The following is a 20,135-nucleotide window of genomic DNA, read 5'->3' on the forward strand; positions in this document are numbered from 1 at the left end:
ATCATCTGACTCCATCAAAGAGTATTTTAGCAACAACTGCAAACTGTTTGTTGTGTGGGCTCAGTGATCCTGATCTCTGTGTGAGTAGAGCTGGTCAAAGGAAATAACAGCTGCTGCTGTAATGTCCAAACATAACTTATCCAGAGTATATTTGATTCATTAATTGATTAATTATCCTGCATGTGTCACACGCTGTATTGTCCATTGTCTATGTTCATTGATGACTTTTTCCTCCGTGAGTGTGTCTAATTATGTAACGACCACATGCAAGAGTACGTGAGATCCTGGCAGCACACATTGGCACATGCAGTGGATTGACGCCTGCTATTGATTTTCAATGCTGTGGTCAGTGGCTCCGACATGGACGAGCACACTCGCCCACAACGAGAGCTTAGGTTCAATATTTTCTGGAGTTGAGTTAGTTCCTATTAAGTTTATATTGTTGTCGCTGCTGACGCTGTAGTCCATTTCCGCACAGCTCTCCTTCATATGGATGCCACTCTGTGCCTGAAACGGTGTCCCAGCAGCAGAGAGGACAGTGTCCCCGACCCTGGTCAATATTCTCCATTTAGAGCTGCAGCTCTGTGCAAGGAGCTGACGTCAGGGCCGATAAGCGAGCACTACCTTTTGTCTCTCCTCGCTGTGACAGAGCATGATTGTGAAAAAGTGGCAGCCAGCACTCGCCCCCAAAGAGCAGCAGCTGACCCTGAACACTGCTAAACAAAAGACTGGAAACACACAAGAGGCAAAGAAATCACTGTCAAGGTCATTGTCCACTGTCAGGAACTCAGCCAGTCATAGGAGGATTTAGTCAAGATGTACAAGATGCGGCCACTTGCTGATACACTGAGACTACACAAGTTTAAAAATGAGTGTTTGAACCTGTGAGTTGACAAATGTGTTTTTACAAAACCCAGTTCCCCGGCGACTCCTCCTTGCTTGTGCATCAAAGAATTAAATCAGTGACATCTCCATCGTCTCACATCGTGGCTGAGGTGAGAGATAAGAGCATCACATGCACCTGCACATGTATCATTATTGAGCTGCCACTCAGTCCATAGAAAGTTATTTTCCTCTCTGGTCAGTGTACGAACTGTGTATACAACTCACTGACATGAACAATAACCTGATTGGTTCCTTCCACCATCAGGCTGGAGTCTGATGATGAACGCACACTGCAGCTCCACACCTCACCTGTCAGATACTTCGCCTTCAGTGGTGAGTATTTGGTTCTGTTGTCTGCTCTGCTGTTCAGCCAGTGACCCCTGTGACCCCGGCTCTGAAATATGGTGCACATGAAAGGTGAAGGAGGAATTTGTGTTGCCTACTTCTCTTCTACCACCACCTCTTCTCCTGGACTTCTACATGTCCCGGAAGGCATCTCAGACCCTCTTCTTTTTTAAGTTTTTTATACTGCCACAGGCAAATTCTACATGTCCCTGAAGGCATCCCAGACCCTTTTTTTGTGCCACGGCAATATAAAGTAACAAAGTATGTTTCCTCAAGTACACAAAAGAAGTTCTTGTCTAGTCCAGATGTAGTATTCTACTTCATACTTCTGTCAGTTCTGATTACTTTGTAGTTTAAAATGTATACAAAAAGCATATGATGAGCCTCTAAAATATGAAGCATATTCAAGCAGTCTATAAGATATAGCCTATACACAATATATAAGGTATATAAAATAAACAATACAGGATTTATCATTGAATATTTTTTTGTGGAGCCTGGAGAAAGTTTGCAAATTCTAGACTTGGTCTCTGAATATTTTTTATTCATATATTGGCAGGGCCGTTGTATAGGGGAGAAAGGTGATGATAATTCTAGGGGCCCAGCGCCCAGTAGGGCCCACAAAAAACCCCAGTAGTCTAATCTTTGTATAACTGAATTATTCTGCATAAAACCCTGACTAATACTCATAGTAATGCTGCATTAGTATCAAAACAAAGTAGGCTAAATAAAAAATGATAATACATACGTAGTCTAAGAAAAAAAAGTGGAAAAGCAGGGGCCCACTTTAGTATTCTTTCAGTGGCCCCAGAATTCCTAGCACCGGCCCTGTATATTGGTACTTTTGCTCAGGTAAAATAACCAATTCAAAGCTGTGAGGAGTTTTCACAGACTCTCAAACTTTGTGTTCTCTCACTCTCCATCTATGAGCGCATCACCACCTGACTTAAAGCCAGACACCCAGATGTGACTCAGATCAACCTTGATGTGCAGGGGGACATTAACTAGAGTGATCAGCTCCTACAGGAAATATTAGTTTGGTCATGGTGCTCTGAGCTGACACTGCAGCGCGGCATCTGCAATCGCATCATCTAAACACAACCAATCCATCACTTACGTCGCCGCAATTATTGTTGAAGGTGTTCAGTCTGAGACTAATGAATGTACTTGTCTGCCACTGAGGTTTACTCGGAGGATTCATGTGGCTGTTAATGTCTTCTTTCACTTCGTCACGTAGATTATTACAGCCAACACAGCAATTGAAGGGATGCATGAGGATATACGAGGGTAATAGTGTGAATGCCGAGAGGCAAACCACGTCAACAAACTTGTTCGGCTGTCAGTGATGAATGAAATGGATGATGGGAAATGAGGCCCTGAGGCTAAATTGATATTTGTAGAAACTTTAATGTAGACAAAACAACATTGAGTAAAATACAAATTATAATAATGAACACAAAGGAGGATTCCTCATGGTTTGCAAAAGAAGAAAAATAATTACAAGTAACATCTAAAAAAAAAAAAAAAGGAGACTTTTTAAAGTGGATATACAGATGGTAGCAACACAACCACTGAAAAAGATAGGAGCAAACCTAAAAGGAAGCTGGCATGCATGTCGAGTGTAAAGAGCATATCCAAATGAACTGTGATATTTACAATGCAGTATTTACAAGACGTCTGAAAAGTGAAGCAGGACTGAGATTTCCACGTGTTTATGAAACATTAAACATAAAAAAAGTGAAAATGCAGAGCATAGGAGACACACAGCTTAGTATTGGTCTGGACGACAGGATCCACACCCCTTTCTCCGTGGCACTAGCTGCAGTTTTTCAGTCTAAACAGTTTCCTATGTGATTTTACTTTGTGTTTTGACCTGTGAAGGTTTTTAATGGCGCCATCACTGAGCCGGAAAAAGCTTGTCTCTGCAGAGCGTAACGTCAATCAGAAGTGTAACTACAGCCTATTAATGGGTTTAGCACAGCGACAGGGGAAGCCTGTCCTTACAGATGGACGGTGTGCTGGATGTTTCTCATCTGATTGACAGTGAAAACAGATGAATCTGACCGGTCAGTCCGGGAGGTTAACGTCCCCCCTTAACTCATGGTGATCATCTCATATTTGTCCTTCAGACTGCTGTCCTCGTCGTCCTCGTCTTCCTCCTCCTCCTCCTCCTCCTCGTGGGGCTTCTCGGGTTCGTCCTGGTGGTGGTGCAGCTCGATGAGCAGGTAGTAGATGACGGCAGCGACGACCCCTCCCACCATGGGCCCGGCCACAGGGATCCACCACCAGTAGTCTGCAGTGCTGTGGAAAAAAACACACCACGGATGGGAGGAGAGGAAGAGTTAAACTGAGGAGGGAGGGCAGTCGGTCCAGCAGCTGGCACACTGGTCACTGCAGGTCACTGGTGCCATCACTGGATCATTGACAGTATCTGTCCAGTGCATGTGACATTATATAACAGTATGGGACTCATGTCAGCAGCTCAGGCCTTCACCAGTTTAATTCAATAAATATCTCAGTGAATGCATGCTTTAATTTAGTAAACATCCATTTAGATGAACATTATATAATGTCGTTCAACAGCCTGATAAGGCTGATGCATATACAGTATATTTGCCTGTATTTGATTGAACTTAAGTGTATGACACCTGAAGCTCATATTAACTAGAATCAAATGTATTAAAAACAGAATCTTAATCTGTCTCCCTGTGTTATACAGTTACCTAAAAACCTCCATCCCCCATCCTGCTACAGCCGTGAACAGTCGGGGTCCCAGGTCTCTGGCCGGGTTCAGGGGGTAGCCACAGTTCAGTCCCATGGACACGCCGATGGCCATGATGATCAGTCCGATGGCCAAGGGCTCCACGCCTTTAGGAGCCCCGATGTTCCCGCCATCGATGATAGCGAGGATACACAGCACCAGCATTCCCGTCCCCACCACCTGAGGGAGCAGAACCACAGTCAGGTGATACGCTGCCATTTAAACTCCAAAACATCATAACAAACACTGGTAACTTCCCAAGTGTCGACTGATTTTCTATTTCATCATTATTTGAACTTTGTGCCATCTTGTTTATCTCGCCTTGACTTCTTTCTCTTCATTCCTCTTCTGTGAGGAATGAGGAATCTTATTTACATTAATGTATGTAAAGCTGTGTCTATCTGAATCTACACATACTGTATAAATAAGAAAATAATGAAGCTGTGTAGTTGGTACCGATATCAGGGTTTTTGAATACATTAAAAATCACTTTGAACATTTTGCTCTATAAAACCACTGAGTCTTATCTCAGTGATTTAAATCTTTTTAATGTTTCAGGTATTTACAGACCACATTCTGTTCCTCACCTCTCAGCTCGTCTGTTACACACAGAAAAACAAAGTAATTATTAACATGAGCACAGTCAGACTAATTAGCTTTCTCTCAGTTGTTCACCTGATGTCGTTTCCAACAGTTTTAATCTGGTAGACCGAGTTATTTTTGGATCAGTGCACCGACTAAACAGACTGAAAATGGTGTTAAGTATAGATCTGACCTCCCGGTGGAAGCCAGGAAATGGGTCATTAGACCCAAAACTGAGCAAAAGTGGGGGTGTTCTCAGACTAACTGGGGCAATCAATGTTGCATTAACCACATTTGCCAGACTTTGCAGCATTTTGAGGCTGAGTGGGAGCGGCAGGTCACAACAGAGGGGAGGTCATTGGGTCGCAGCGACCGGAGCTCACCTGATCGATGAAGCCGCCGAGGACTGACAGGTGTCTCGCAGGGTAGGAAGCAAAAATGTGACCTGTTGCATTGATTCCTGTCACTGACAGAATCCCACTGGTGAAGTCCATGAAAGCATCTGTGCAGAGGACAAATGTGTTGCTTTCATCCATAAATACCTCATGGTCGATGAGCATGTAGCTGAAATATTTTTACTGAGAAAGCTCAATAATGACAAGTTTCAGTTTTGAGATGGTTGGGTTGTTTTTTTTGTTGTTTTTTTTTTTAAAGCTAAAGCTTCTGGAGATCATTACCAACAGTTGTGGTTCAATAAGCATGAGCAGTATAAGAGTAGAGTTACATATCACATATTCACCATAGTATAATCCAAAGACTGCAGCAGCTCCAGCAAAAGCACCAAGAAACTGAGCGATGACATAGAAGGGAAACTTCCAAATCTTCAATTTGCCCAGAATCACCATGGCCAGAGACACAGCAGGGTTCACATGGCCCCCTGGGACGGAGGACAAAGAGCAGAGTGAAAGAAGGGTGCAGTGGGTGGGGGGTGTCTGGCTTGATAGCCTCTTCATCATTAGCGAGGCTGTCACATTTACAAGGGGCAGCAGAAGGGGAGCAGCCCCCAGGGCGGTGCTGGGTTTTGTTATGTATGTTCAGCAGCACAGAGGAAGAATAATGGCCACAAATTGGAAATTCATCATAGAATTCAAAAACAAAAAAGGACCATTATTCTGCTCCTTTTTTTAAAAATGAAATTGAGCTCAGATCCTCCAACGTTTTTCATGTTTTCATGTTTAAAACCATAGAATAAATCAGTTAGCATGTGGTGTGTCTTTATGAAACATAATTGGTCCTTTTGATGTGATAGTGGAGGTGGCTGCTGCTCAGAGGAGGCCAGTGGTCTGGTCTCTGTCAGAGACAGATGAACGAAGCCTATGATCAATGTGGTTTGCAGGGACATTCAGCGCCCAGGGTTATATATGACCCTGGAGAGCCCATGCTCTAACACACTGACAAATCAATGGTCAGTTCGCATTCATTGAATCTGGACGGAGAGCTGGCACGTTCCTGCTGACACCGGAGCTCTGGAGGTGGCACAAGGCTGAACAGGAAGCCATAAAGTTATATTAATACAAACTGAAAAGCTGCATGAGTAACAATGTTTGGATTGTGACACGCGCACGCAACCTGTGTCAGACTGTTTTATATGATCTGGCACAGGTTGTATCAACTAACAATTAGTATTTCAGGGCAGCACAGCAGAGAAGCTGAATTGTGCAAACAGAAAACTGGTAACAACTACATTATTAAAACTGATGATATGTTTGACTTGTTTTGACAGGATGCCAATTTCTGCAGAGTGGGAAACTGATCTCAGTGGCATCAACAATTATTCATAAAATTGTTTTATGCATGTATTCAGTTCAAATGCCCATATCAAACACTGCTAGGAGGGTTTTGTAGTTCATTTGAGATGAATTTACAGAGTTTCATGCTGCGTTAAATCGTGTTTACCTGAGACTCCACCGGCCACGTACGCTGCCATCATCAGTCCCACGGAGAAGCCGATGTGCACGGTCAGAGGTTCACCCAGGGTGTTTCGACTGAGGACGGTCTGAGCGACTGAGCCACAGCCGAACAACTGACCAACAGGGGAGAAAGAGAGCAACAGACTTTTACTCACATCTGTTCACTTCAATATCTTTTTTTTTAACATCTCTGAGGATCAACTTTAGTGTCGCTCGCTGCTTGTAATAATAAAGTGAAATTACCTCATGAAAAGTATCTCAAACAGAAGAGAAGCTCAGATTTAAAATCAGTCATAAGTGAAATTCACTGAAACATTCAGCTGTATCAGTGTCAGTGCAAAAAAAAAAATTACAACAACACAGTTTTACTTACAACCAAGACAAACGTCCCCAGGAACTCTGCCAGGAACTCCTTGAGTAGTCCATGTTTGAGAGCACAGTGTTGCCTCATGCTTTTCTTTTCTTGTACCGGTATTTCCATGTATCACTGTGGATAAGGCTGTTAAATGTGCCAGACGTCCAGCTGTGTGAACCACTGGAGATGATCACAACGCTCGTGTCAACTCCCCACCTCTAACACCACTGCAGCCATTCAGCACAGACCATTGATCCATTCGTACACACACAACCGCCACATCGCACTCTCCCCGTCAATGTGTCGACACACACAAGTTCACAGCAGAGGTGATGGACAGGTGAGTGCTGTCCTGTAAAATCTGATTTCATCTATTTATTTATGTGTTTATGTGTGTGTGTGTGTGTGTGTGTGTGTGTGTGTGTGTGTGTGTGTGTGTGTGTGTGTGTGTGTGTGTGTGTGTGTGTGTGTAGTCACTGACAAACTCAGATTTACAGAAACATCATGTGGCTGGATTTATTTCAAAGGAGTATAAACAGGAGTAGAAGCATTTTAATACATTTATTCATCAGTTGCACCATATTAATTCACACAGCAATGGAATAACTTAGAAAACAACAATATTTAGCATCAATAAGTCATGAGTTTGTCATGTTGTAAAACATCAGTTTGTCTTATATTGTAGTTACACATATTGCCACAAGAGGTCAGCCTTGGCAGGAAGCCAGGCTGCTCACAACTGGTAAAATTATAAAACCACACCTGAGTTGTTAATGTGTAAAACCAATAAACCGCTGATTCCTCGGTCAGTCGGAGCCAAAGTCGTCCACGTCGTTCACATCATCCTCCACGACTTTAATGAGAGGAGGAGATTTCTTCCGGCGCCTGTCAGTGATAAAATAATAAAATCGCTGGAGTTAAACGACATAATTTAATGGAACACAATCGGACATCATTTAATCAGACACATTAAAAGTTGATGGCAGAAGGCGAGTGGTCACCTCATCTCTGTCCGCAGCGTGCTCATCTGGCCGTGAAGCTGCTCGTTGGCCTCGATCTGTTCATCCAGTTCCCTCTGCAGCCTCTTCTTAGTGTGCTCCAGGCGCTCGATCTCCTCCTCCGCCTCGTCCATCTGCCTCTTCGCCGTCTTCAGCCTCTGAGTCAGCTGCAGAGTTCACAAAAAGTGACACATTGAATCACGAACCAAGCCCTCCGAGCCGCCGCCGCTCCTGGCGGACTCGACTTTGTTCCTTTTTCGATTACGAACGGTGCGTCTACCTGGTCTCTCTCGTTCTGCAGGTTGATGTGCTCCTCATCCGCCTGCATCTTCAGCTCCTTGACTTTGCGCTCCAGCTTGCGGTTCGCTTGTTGCAGGCTGTTGTTGTCCCTGAGGGCAAAAGCACCAAGAGATCACATCGCTGCTTCCTGTAACTCAACACCTTCTCAGTGTGTTCAGGCCACAGATACTCTCACTCTTACAACCACGGGGGGAAAGTGATATGAGTGGGTTCACTGCTCCACAGCTACCACCAAGTATCTGATGGAGCTATGAACAGTGAATAGCTGATATCAATGTGCACAACATGCTCACCGTTCTTCTCCTTGTAACCTATCCTCCAGTTCCTGGACGCGGCCGTTGAGTTTGGAGACCAGTGAGTCCTGGTTGGTCCTCTGTGATCCCTCCAGATGATTCACTCTGCTCTTCAGGTCTTTATTCTGGCAGAGGAAATCGAACAGTCATACAAAATCTGAAGGTAGCCTGAAGTTTAAGAATTTTCCAAACGATCAGCTTTGCAGATTTGCATTTTATGAGGATGGAAATGAATTCAACACATTTGTTTGATTCACACAATGCTTTTTGGTGAGTAAAACTGAATCTAAATTGATAGAAAGTTCAGAATAAAACTGCACAGATCACCACTAACATGTTCATGGCAGCAGCATACTGATGCTGGATTTGGATTATCTGTGCAGTTAAATGTCGCACAGGTTTGATGTAAGGTTTAGATTTTGCTGAGGTACGTGCTGTTACTGTGGAAGACAGTGATGGCCTTACCTGAAATGCTAACCCCCTTAATAAAATTGATTTCTAGTGAGCTTGATTAAATAATCAATCATAAAAACAAGTTCTACTTTCAGCCACATCTCATTGTCTACATCAGCTGAGATTTTTCATCACAATCCAAGAATCACAGATTTATCTGTCAGACTCATATTTTTAATAGGTGTTGTAAAATGTGAGGATGAAAGAAGATGTGCTGTGAGCCTAATGCGCTGTTATAATAATTAGATTAAGAGAATACATTTCACAGATTTAAAAATCATATATGTACCTATATAATGTCCATGTAAAAGAGGTATAAAAAAAGAGGTATAAAAAAAATTGGCAACAGGTGGTCAGACATGATATGGAGATCATAACTCTGCTGACAGCGTGAGGAGGTCAAAGGTCACTACCTGTCTCTCCAAACTCATCTTGTCGCACTCCAGGTCCTGTCTGACCGCTCTCTCCTGCATCAGGTCGTTCCTCATCTGATCCATCTGTCTCACACACACACACACACACACACACACACACACACACACACACACACACACACACACACACACACACACACACACACACACACACACACACACACACACACACAAAGAGTTTCAGCATAATGTAAATGCTGAATGTGGGTCAACAAGGGCAGGGCATGTGTATATGCACTCACATCTATTAAAAATAAAACTCTGTCACATGTTATTAAAGGGCAGGATATGCTGACAGGTTCGATGTAAAGTTTTCCTGCTTAATTCCTTAACCCAGAGGAAATGCCGTCTGCTGTGGCCACATCAGACCTACAGGCTCTCTCCTCTCTAATAACATCCAGAGGCCCAGGGAAGGGAGTGTGAATAGCTGCTCACAATAGTTAGCTGTTTTTTGTCTTTGCTCCGCTCCCAAAACAGTGTTTTGTGTCAATTAGTCTGCACCACTTTTCTCCCATGAATGGTGGCCTACTTCGCAGACACACAGAGGAAGTGAGGCTTTTATGACGGGATCAGACGCAGCAACGTATACGAAGTCTGAGGGGTTCAGTCATATTTCAGGGCAGTTACAAAGTGAGCGCTGAGAAAGAAAAACAAGACTTTGTTTAACGAGCGCGTCTGAAACACACCAACCTGCAGCAGCTTTCAGTGTCTGAGGGGAAATGTGAGCACTCAGCCCTACATCTGTTCATGATAAAAACAGATCTTTGGCTGGGCGTTCAAACTGGAGACTGGGTATAATTCTATCACTTTCAGGGACAATTTATGGGTGTTAGCTAATAGAAAAATGTGAGATGTAAGTAGATAAAAAAAGAAAAGAAAAGAAACGGCAGAGAGGGGGTAAACCTGCCTGCTCTTTGGTTTTGTCCAATCGCTCCATCATGCGGTCGGCGCTGCTGCGCTCGTCGTGCAGATCTTCTTCCAGGTGACCGATCCGCCCCTGAGAGGAGAGGAAGACATGAAAAATGCGTCTGACAGTCATCGAGTCCATTTTATATGACATGATGCAACAATGTTTATCAGAGCAGTGAACGTGATGGATCTTCCCCCAGAGGCCGTGGTTACAGAACTGACTCCGAGGAAAAAGGGGTTGTTGGGTAATAATACCACATGAGGAGGCTGCTGGGAAAAAACACACTGAGACGCTGATCATCACATTTGATAAAAACTATAATCATAAATCCAGAGTGGATTAGATGTGAGTGTCTGACAGTGAGAGTGGGGGTGGGGTGGGTGGGTGGGTGAGGGGGTGAGAGGAGATTCCTGACAACACCCAGACAGGTCTGATAACTTTTTACAGTAAACATGAGCTTCCTCGGCCGATGCGCGCTGTCAACAGTGAGCACACACTGGTGTCACTGCTGTAATGTTTTGTCATCAGCAAGACAAACAGTGAGCTGAGATGTTGTTGCCATGACTCCTCGCAGCACCCTCATATTTCACAGGAACAAGTGTGTGTGTGTGCAAATACTGGCACCTGAACAGATAAACACTTTCAGAGCATGTGATGAAGTGCAATATGCTCGAGTGTGAGCTCCATTAAGAGCCAGTGCAGTTTTGATTTTACTAGATGCCAATGGTCATTACTGCTGGATTTTTTATTTTTAACTTCAACTTAAAGCAGAAGTAAGTGATATATTTGTGTTAATATAAGTCTTAAATAGTTATATCTTCCGACAGCAATCACTTACATAGAGTGTTTGGACCGAAACACGGGTCTGTCAGTCACTCTGCTTGCAGGGCTGTGTGTGCAGCCAAGGGACGCCGTGAATGTGGTGACGTAGGGACGAGGACTGTTATGGTGCGTTCAAGGCAACTCGTAACTCGTGTTTTTCCGACCTGTGAAGTGGTACCAGTTCGATCTGGTACGAGTTCACGGGTCGGAAGTTACGAGTGGCCGTTATAGTGACTTTCACCGGTAAAACAGGTCGGAAAAACACGAGTGGGTTGCCTGGAACGCTACAAAGTCGTAAGTCGTGACTTGAAGCTGTAATTTACGGTTTCAAAAGCCTGCCTGGAACGCAGCATTAGCCAAAACGACCGGATCGCTTACTTCTGCTTTAAGGTTTAGAGTTATATAATAATAATAATAATAATAATAATAATAATAATAATAATAATAATAATAATAATAATAATAATAATAATAATAATAATAATAATAGTTTTATTTATTGTTTTATTATAGGAAATGTTATAATTGTTGGTAAAACTCTGAACCAGTAAATAAATTGCCATTTAAGAATCAAAATAAAAGATTGCACAGTTGCTGTATTTGAGTATATTGAAATATTTTTCGGTTACACTTTATAATAAGTACAGACTATTAAGCATTCAATACTGAATTCATCATGTATAACACATGAATACTCATTAGTATGTAGTTTATAAACACAGTTAAAAATGTTTTACTCATTATTGATTGAAACTAGATACTAATGAGTATTCATGCGTTATAAATGAAGAATTCAGTATTTATTAATGCTTAACTAATGCTTAATACTATAGTGTGTACTTATTATAAAGTGTTACCTATTTTTTTTAAATAATTAACTCCTGTCTATGTTACTGCACGTTTCATACATTTTAAACTGTGACAGAGTTTCCCAGTCATTTGGATGCATGTTTTTCTTGTGACTGCGACTCTTCACTCGGTCGGTTTCCTGAGTGGGAGTTCTCCAGACATTTACCTCCATGAGTTTGACCTGCCGCTCTCTGTCCTCCGCCGTGGCTGCGTTCCTCTCCTCCAGCTCCTCCGCCCTCTGCTCCAGCTGCTGGCCCCTCAGCTGGGCCTCCTGCTGCTCCCTGCGGCAGCGCTGCAGATCCTCCTGCAGAGGAAGGAGCTGGATACAGAACACACCACTGAGTAAACACACACTGTAAGATAAGGTGCTGTGCCGAGGTTTGGCATTGGGCAGTAATCAATCAGACATCATACAGAAAAGTTACAACATCTGAGTCCTGCTATACAACAAAGAGACATAACTCCTCTTTTTCCCCTTGCTGCTGACTTAGTATCAGTCACTGAGACAACTGAACACAGAAACCAATGAATCAGAGACACAGAGAGACAATGAGCACCACACCTCTTCCTGTAGTTTTTTGGCTGCCTGTCGGGATTTCTCCAGCTCTGCTCCCTTTTCCTGCAGCTGTCGACGCAGCTCAGCCAACTCCCTCTGACTCTTTTCTCTGGCCTCGTCGACCTGGTTCTGAAGCACATCTGTAGACGCCTCGCACTCCTCCATGATGCTATTCATCTGAGCGGACGGATAAACAGAGCTTGTGCAAGTGAGATAAGTGGAGCGCTTTGTGTGCGTGAACATGAGAGATGAAAGAAACTATGCGAGCACAAGAGCTATCAGCTGTTTCAGCTGATCTCGTGTCACCGCGAGGTTAAGGCAACAGATTTCTAGATCTCATTCGGTTCCAAAAAAAATGTTGAATTTTTCCTCTGGGCCTAATAAAAAAAAAAAAAAAGTCAAGATCCACCTCTCACCTTCCTCTGCAGCTGCTCCACAGCCCGGTCCTGCAGCCTCCTCTCGTCCTCCAGTTCGGTTTTTGTCCTCCACAGCTCCTCTACTTGTTTCCTCTCCTCCTTCAGCTTCTCCTTCAGGTCCCGGTGCTCATGATTGAGTTTGGTCAACTTACCCTGTCAAAAGACAAGACAACAGCTTCCAATCATTGCTAAAAAAACAAACAAACATAATGATATCAGCCGTGACATTAATGCAACTCCAGCTGTTTCTTGTCTCTTTAATCCTTCTTTCAGACAGGAAACATCAGTAGGTCACTCCCACGCCCCCCTCTGAGACCAACAGTGACCCGGTCTTTACCTGCACGTCCTCCAAGCGCGTGAGAAGCGACTGGTTCGACTGACACATTTCCTCCTCATTCCTCCTCACATCCTTAAGCATTTCCTCGACCTGCTGCTTTTCCCTCTGAGGAACGGGACAAAAAAACCCCGATATGTTTATTAAACCTCATTAATTAAAAACACACACCAAAAAAATGACATAACCTCAAAATCTCTCCACCTCCAGCTGCTTGGCTCTCTGCTCCAGAAGCCTCTCTGTGGTTTTAGCCTCCTTCATAGCCTGGTGCAGCTGATCCACTTTCTTGTTGAGCTCCTGCACCTTCGCTCTCAGCTGATCTCTGTCCTGGCTCAGCTCCCTCAGCTGCACCTTAGTGGCACCTTTCTCCCCCTCGGCCTCCACCCTCTCCTGACAAAGCAGAGAGTTATTCTGAAAGACAGGTTGGAGTCATAAACGACCATTTGGGAAATAAATATAAACCTAAAGGTGTCAATTTCTCTGTGCTGTTACCTCTTTAGCCAGCTCTAAATCTCTGAGCAGCTTCTCCACATCCTGTTCATATTCCTCCCTCAGAGCAGCTATGTATTTGTCGTGCGTCTCCACCTCCTCTTTGAGCGCCCCCTTCAGGGCGTTGAGCTCCCTCTCCCGCCGGCGCAGCACCTCCTCCTGCTCCTCCTTCACCTGCTGCACCTCCTGGAAGTCCAAACTCAGCTGCGCCATATCCTGACAGACATCCATCACAAGACACAAGAGTCACTACCCGGAGCGCGGTGAAGATGCTTTGCAGCTGCTGACGGACGGATTTGGCACGTGTAGTTTCTACACCTGCTTTCATTTACCTTCAGAAGAACTTCTTTCTCTGTGTTGATCACATCGGCCCTCTTGGCTTGATCCAGCTCATCGTGCATCTCGGAGAGCTGCTGCTGAAGATCTTTCATCTCCGTCCTGGATCTTTCTCTCTCTGCCTTCATCTTACTCAATCTGACAACGTACAGAAGAGACCCACATATTTCAATTCCATGGTTTTACGTCGAGGATAGAAACCTGCTTTAAAGTTTTAGAGCAGCACCGGACAGGACTAGATATCTGCTCACTTAATCCAAATGGTATTTGACTCTGCTCTCGCTCTAATGACCTTCCTCAGATCACACATTACAGTCCACTTGAATGACCTAAGAGTATGAGCAGCAGCTTTGTGAAAGAAAACGCGGCACTGAGCTAAAGTAAGTCCTGCATTTCTTAACGGTTTCATTCGCTATCCATGGAAACCATAAACTACTGGCACTAGAGTGAGTGAATTCTCAATTATACCCCTCCATTCAGCTGATGCGAGAACTTTTACTTTGCTTTGAAACTTTTCTGAATGAGGCCGAATCCTTACTCCAGTTTGGTGGACTGAAGTCTTGCCTCAAGCTCGGCCAGTCGGTCCCTGAGTTTACTGAGCTCCGTCTGACTTTTGGTCAACTCCTCCTGAAGTTTCTTCTTCTCCGTCCTGGCCTTCTCACAGGCCTTGGCAAGGGTCTTTTCATTCTGCGCAACACAATAGCACAACGGTACATCATCAGGCACAGGAACGGGAAGTGAGTGGTTAAGAGGTGACTCAGCAGGATGGGGTCGTACTGCACCTTCAGCTCCGTTTCCAGTCTTTGCTTCAACACGGACACGTCATTTTCCAGCGCTGCCTGTTTCTCCTGCAACTGTTTCACACCCTTTAGGAAAAGAGATAGTAGCCTATCACTGGGAGTTTCAGACAAAGAAATCAAACCGTGCTGTGCAACTATCAAAACCCGGCAAACGGTTCATCCCGACACTCACTTTCTCCTCCTCCTCCACATTCTCCGCAGTCCTCCATTTGAGCTTGTTGATCCTTTCAAGCAGCAGGTTGACTTTCCTCTGAGTGGTGGAGTCATCGTCGGTCGTCCTGAGAGGCAAGAAAAACATTTCACAAACACACTGACAGGCTGTAATGATGAAATGCTGCCACTGCCAGCTCAACAAATACGCAGCGCTGCCCTGCTTCGGCACATATTTGAAAATAGGCAGTGATGGATCTTGAAAACCCTCCATGTGAATAGGTTATTTATCAGTGGAAACAAGTTCATGCTCTGCATTCCTGACTTCTGTGTGTATGAGGACACACAGCTGGATCAGCAAACCCCTTATCTCACTGTACGATACGCCACTGAACCCTCGGCTCAAACAAGTGGAAATGTAAGCTCATTTATTAAGCTGTTTCAAACCAATAGTTTCATGTTTCATAATCTTAAATTCCTTCTTGCCAAGAGTTAGATGAGGTGCTCACATATTTATGTGCTGAATAATTAGCCAGCGCTAGCAGCAAGTTAGCTTAGCCTAGCACAAAGAAAACAGCAAGCTTGGATCTGTCCAATAATAACACAATCTGCCTACAAGCACCTCTACAGTGAACTAGTTCAGTTGTTTGACAGTCTGCACCCGACAAAGATTAGTCCAGAACCTAACTGTTTGTAAAACCACATGTTTTCTTCATTTTATGCACATTTTAGCGGTTTTATCATTAATCATTACTGGTTATTGACTTTGCAAAGTTGTTGGATGATTATTTGATGTTTCACCATTTTGAGTTTTTTTGAAAATTTAAATCCACTTTTTAATCTATTTTTGCTTTGCCTTATGTGAAGCAATGTAAGCCTACATTTAAATGGCGCAAAACCAATATAGTTGCTTTGCCCTCACAAAGACAGGATAAGATAAAATAAAATCAGATAAACTACACTAAACTAGTCTAAGACAAAATTAACAGAGCTGCTAAACTAAGCTACCGTAAATTAAACCAAGCTAAGCAGCAGCTGGTTGTAGCTTCACATTTACCGTATATAAAAGTGGTGTCCATCTAACTGTCAAGCAAGAAAGCAAACCAGAATTATTTCCAAACATGTTACTAGCTCTTACAGTGAAAGTGCTGCTACCAGAGGAGGACTTACCCATCCTTGAGGTAAGTGAACAGTATCTGTTTGGCTGTGTCGTCTGTTGGATCTACTGAGAGCTCTTGCTGTCCTTTCAGAAGATCAGGAGTGACCTGGTCAGAAAACATACTGCAAATAAATTCAATCTTTAAAAGGGCAACTGTGCTCTGAAGAAAACCTCATTACCTGTGTATCTCTCTCATCAGACTCACTGGTCTGGTCACTACACGATCTGGAAACAGAGGGTCTCTCTGTGCGGTGAAGCAGACTTGCAGCATGTGGAGGTAGCGTCTCTTTGCCGTGATTGAGCGGTGAACTGGACTTGGTCTCTGCCCTTTTATTTGCTGAAGAGGGTTCTCCGCCGAGGAGTCGGGCCCTGGCTGACCCCGGAGGATACATCCCACCTGGGGTCTCCCCCCTGGCGGCCTTCAGAGACGAGGCCCTGCTGGAGGAAGGGGAGGGCGAGGAGGAGTCTGAGGTCCGACTGCTGTCCGCGCTGCGTGACCTCCGACACTGGTCTGGGTCCAGCCTGTTCCTTGGGCCTCCCCTTCCCCTGCGCTGGCTGCTGTTGAACTGGCTTATCAGCTTCCCCACAGATAAGATGGAGTCGGTGTCCACTAGGTTGGGGGGTCTGGCGGGGATGTGTCCCCCCGAAGGAGGCGCCTTGTTCTGGGTCACCTCGACCTGCTCTCCCTCTGCGCCCTCAGCTGGCAGAGGGATCCTGGGTCTGGTCATGGTAGCGGTCTGCGTTGTCTCAACAAGAAGTCCGGTTTGAGCGCCTGCAGCTGTCTGTGAAGGGACGACTAGGTTCAGGTTATTACTCTGAGGGTCGTAAGGTCTCAGAATCTCTGGATGTTTCTGATAATGAAGCCCGGAGGAGGCCGCACTGCTCTGTGACTCAGCTGGAGAGTGTCTTTCATCCACAGACCTCCTCACCATACCAGGGTTGTATCCGGCCTGGTGAGTAATAACAGAGACGTCCCTGTGACTCTCCTGACCAGAACTGTTCAGCACCACATATGGTTGACCTTTAAACCCCTGAACCTGCACCCTCACTCCAAACAGGCTCTCCTGGCTCTCTGCTTGGCTGTGCTGCTGCTGCATGTAGCTCCTCTGTATCCTGACGTCCGGAGAGCCGTTCAGCCTGTGAGACTCCATCCTGACTCCACTAGATTAAAGAGATGACCTGACAGAAAAAAAACAGACAGGTAAGTTAAAATCCTGCGTGGGAAAGTGAACTGAAAACCGACGCATCAGGTTGGTGGAGCTGAGGCCGATGTTTACAAAATACTGGAGCAGGGTTAGTGCCACACCAGTGACACACAATGACAGACATCCAGGGAAGCTCCTCGCTCGCACAGCTGCACTCGTCCAACATGAGACACTGACAACAGCGTGATATTGCTGTGCAATGAAAACAGCTCCTTCTGTGTCCTGATCACAGTGTACTATTGTGCAGCTGGAGGTGAGCCGTCTGTATGACGACTGCCACTGGCCCAGGCCTCCGAGCCGTCGTCACCCACTTCACGGTATGACACATCAGGATAATGTTTGTCAACAAACATGTTACTGTGAGGCTGACGCACCAGAACACAAGAGGTGTTGTGCTGCGGACAAAACGGTATCTTCTCAAGAGCGCCGTCCTGAGTGTGGATACTTTAAATACCACTACAGACAGTAGTTCATGCAGCGTTCACAAAGATCAGACAGAAAACCACTGGTGCCACTCTCTAACTAGGTATCCTTCATAAAAGGTTTATAGGCTTTGGTTTTATAAATGATTATTATTAAGTTCACTCAACTTTCCTTGGGGCATTTAATGACTTTATTAGTTTAAGTATTAATAGTTGACATGCAACAAAGGTCCCCAGACTCCAACCTGGGACAATGTGATTATATTAAACCCTGACGCCGCAATGACAACTTCAATTCTTGTTTTGAGGCTGTAATTTTTTAAGTCTGACAGAGACTTAACTGGATCAGTTGTGAGTCATTCATAAGAGTAATGTAAGGTTTGGTCTGTCTTCTCCATTGTGACACTTCATTTGCTCTTGAAGTAGAGACTCCACTCAAATGGACCGTTTGAATACACAATTAAACCTACTCAGCACTAACTAACATGATGTCACAACATTTATTTATGAATTTTGACTAAACTGTCAGTTTAAGAAGATCTTTGTAAATTTAAGAGTTAAACATTTAAAAGAGACAAAAAATTAAGTGCATGCAAGACGGTTTTATACAACCTGGCAACCCTCCGGATTTCCTTATTAAATAGCCCATGTCTGTTAGGCTATTTGAAACAAATTATTATTATTAACCATTAGCCTAATAACGCCATTATTATTATTTTTTCTTTAACAGCTACCTCATGTATACGAGTGATTTATCATCAAATATTTACTTATGGGTTGTCTACAAGTCTGTTTGCTGTCTGATCTGCGCTTATCCGGTTACTTGATGAAGTTCACTTGGCTTCACTTTGTTACATAAACACCGATAGACCAGTTAAATACACAACCACGTTGAATTGAAGCGCTTAAACGATAGAGTGTGATAGCTACAAAAACTTCCCCAGGAGAAACGGATCAAGTGAAACTAGCAGGATGTAACATTCACCATGATCCTAAACTCACCGCTGAGCACAGCGCACACACCGCACGTCGCCGCGGGATCAATAACGAGACTCTTTCTTGGCGCAAACACGTTTTTAACAAAGAGATCGATCTGAGGTGAAACTTACTGCTGTGTCCAGGCTGAGCGCTGCGTCCTCCTCCTCCTCCTGTCTCCGCTCACACTGTCCTCTCCTCCTCCTCCTCCTCCTCCTCCTCCTCCTCCTCCTGCTGCTGCTGCTGCTCCTCCTGCTCCTCCGACCACAGTCCCGCTCGGAGAGGCGTTCACTGTCCGCTCCGTGTCAGACATTCAACCCATAAGACTGAGAGCTGAACCTCATAGGGCTCACGTGATTTTGTAGGAATGACGAGGATAAATGAACCATCCATATCACTGTAGTAGCCTATGAGAGTTTGAGGAAACTCTTGCATGTTTGTTTTCTAGGTGTCTACTAAAAACATGGGGCATCTGGCCCAAGAGCTGTCATATGTCATCATATTGGTCTGTATTCAGATGCTGTTACAGTTTTTCTCGATTGCTAAGACACATTTCTCGAAAGCTTCTCTCATTTTCTCTAAACTGTGAACACAAACCCCAATTTTCAAGTTACATTCACAAAACCTCAGACTCTTCTTGCAAAACCAAACTTTCACCTCAAAACAGTTCAATCTGTGCCCAAAACTGAACTATGTTGTCAAATCGTGCCCCGAGTCAATCAAAATTAAAAACACTACTGAGCAGTCACTAAACACTACATAGAAAAATAGAAAACACAATGCTCAGCACATGACGCTGTAGAAATACATGTTTATCGTTCACTGTAGCTAAATGCATGTTGCAAAACAAAACACCTGTGCATTTACACTGTAGCACTTCTCTCCTTCCCTTTCTTTCACCCTCCTCCCTCCCTTCCCACATCCATTTCATCCCCTTTTCCTTCCTTCTTCTTTTTTTCTTCCCAGTTCATCCCTCCCTCCCTCATCCTTTCTTCCTTCACCTTGTCGTCTCTCATCTTCTCCTCTTGCAAAACGAAAAACCTGTGCATTTAGCACTTGTACATAGTACTGTAAAAAAAAAAAAAGAACTACAAAAACCAGAAATCTTGTGCATTTACAATACTGTACACGTAGCACTTGTACAGTACAAAAACAAACAGAAATCTTGTGCATTTAGCACTTGTATGCAGTAAGGCTACGTCAAAATAAAGTACAAAAGTACAAAAATATAGAAATGAGAAGTGCATAACTCAGCCACAGCATCATTTCTCTGTACTGGATCAGGCCACAGGACTTCATCCTGAACTAGCTTATATAGTATGTGCCCTCACATCATTGGACACAAGTGTGATCAATTTTGAGTTGTTGTGTTCAACCGGTGAAACTTGTGCTTTAC

General features: G+C 44.2%; 2 protein-coding genes across 2 annotated transcripts; both read right to left on the bottom strand.

Annotated features, from left to right (window-relative positions):
- Positions 1–3,323: 3,323 nt before the first annotated feature.
- aqp9a (aquaporin 9a) lies at positions 3,324–6,934 on the bottom strand (the record flags this gene model as incomplete). Its single annotated transcript, XM_083973145.1, has 6 exons — positions 3,324–3,531; positions 3,954–4,171; positions 4,957–5,075; positions 5,313–5,450; positions 6,470–6,596; positions 6,857–6,934. The coding sequence occupies 6 exons, from the start codon at positions 6,932–6,934 to the stop codon at positions 3,324–3,326; spliced, it is 888 nt and encodes a 295-aa protein (XP_083829271.1).
- A 429-nt stretch (positions 6,935–7,363) lies between these two features.
- On the bottom strand, positions 7,364–18,940 carry LOC310986809 (cingulin-like protein 1). The gene is made up of 19 exons (XM_083972896.1): positions 18,874–18,940; positions 16,317–17,316; positions 16,149–16,243; positions 15,001–15,106; positions 14,811–14,894; positions 14,567–14,715; positions 14,025–14,166; positions 13,696–13,908; positions 13,408–13,614; positions 13,207–13,311; positions 12,870–13,022; positions 12,460–12,630; positions 12,064–12,216; positions 10,224–10,313; positions 9,296–9,379; positions 8,430–8,554; positions 8,117–8,225; positions 7,840–8,003; positions 7,364–7,723 (listed from the first exon to the last, which is right to left on the bottom strand). The coding sequence occupies exons 2-19, from the start codon at positions 17,286–17,288 to the stop codon at positions 7,645–7,647; spliced, it is 3,201 nt and encodes a 1,066-aa protein (XP_083829022.1). The 5' UTR covers positions 17,289–17,316; positions 18,874–18,940; the 3' UTR covers positions 7,364–7,644.
- Between the last annotated feature and the right edge of the window lie 1,195 nt (positions 18,941–20,135).

Source organism: Trachurus trachurus, assembly GCF_905171665.1.
Source record: "Trachurus trachurus genome assembly, chromosome: 6".
Classification (NCBI taxonomy): Eukaryota; Metazoa; Chordata; class Actinopteri; order Carangiformes; family Carangidae; genus Trachurus; species Trachurus trachurus.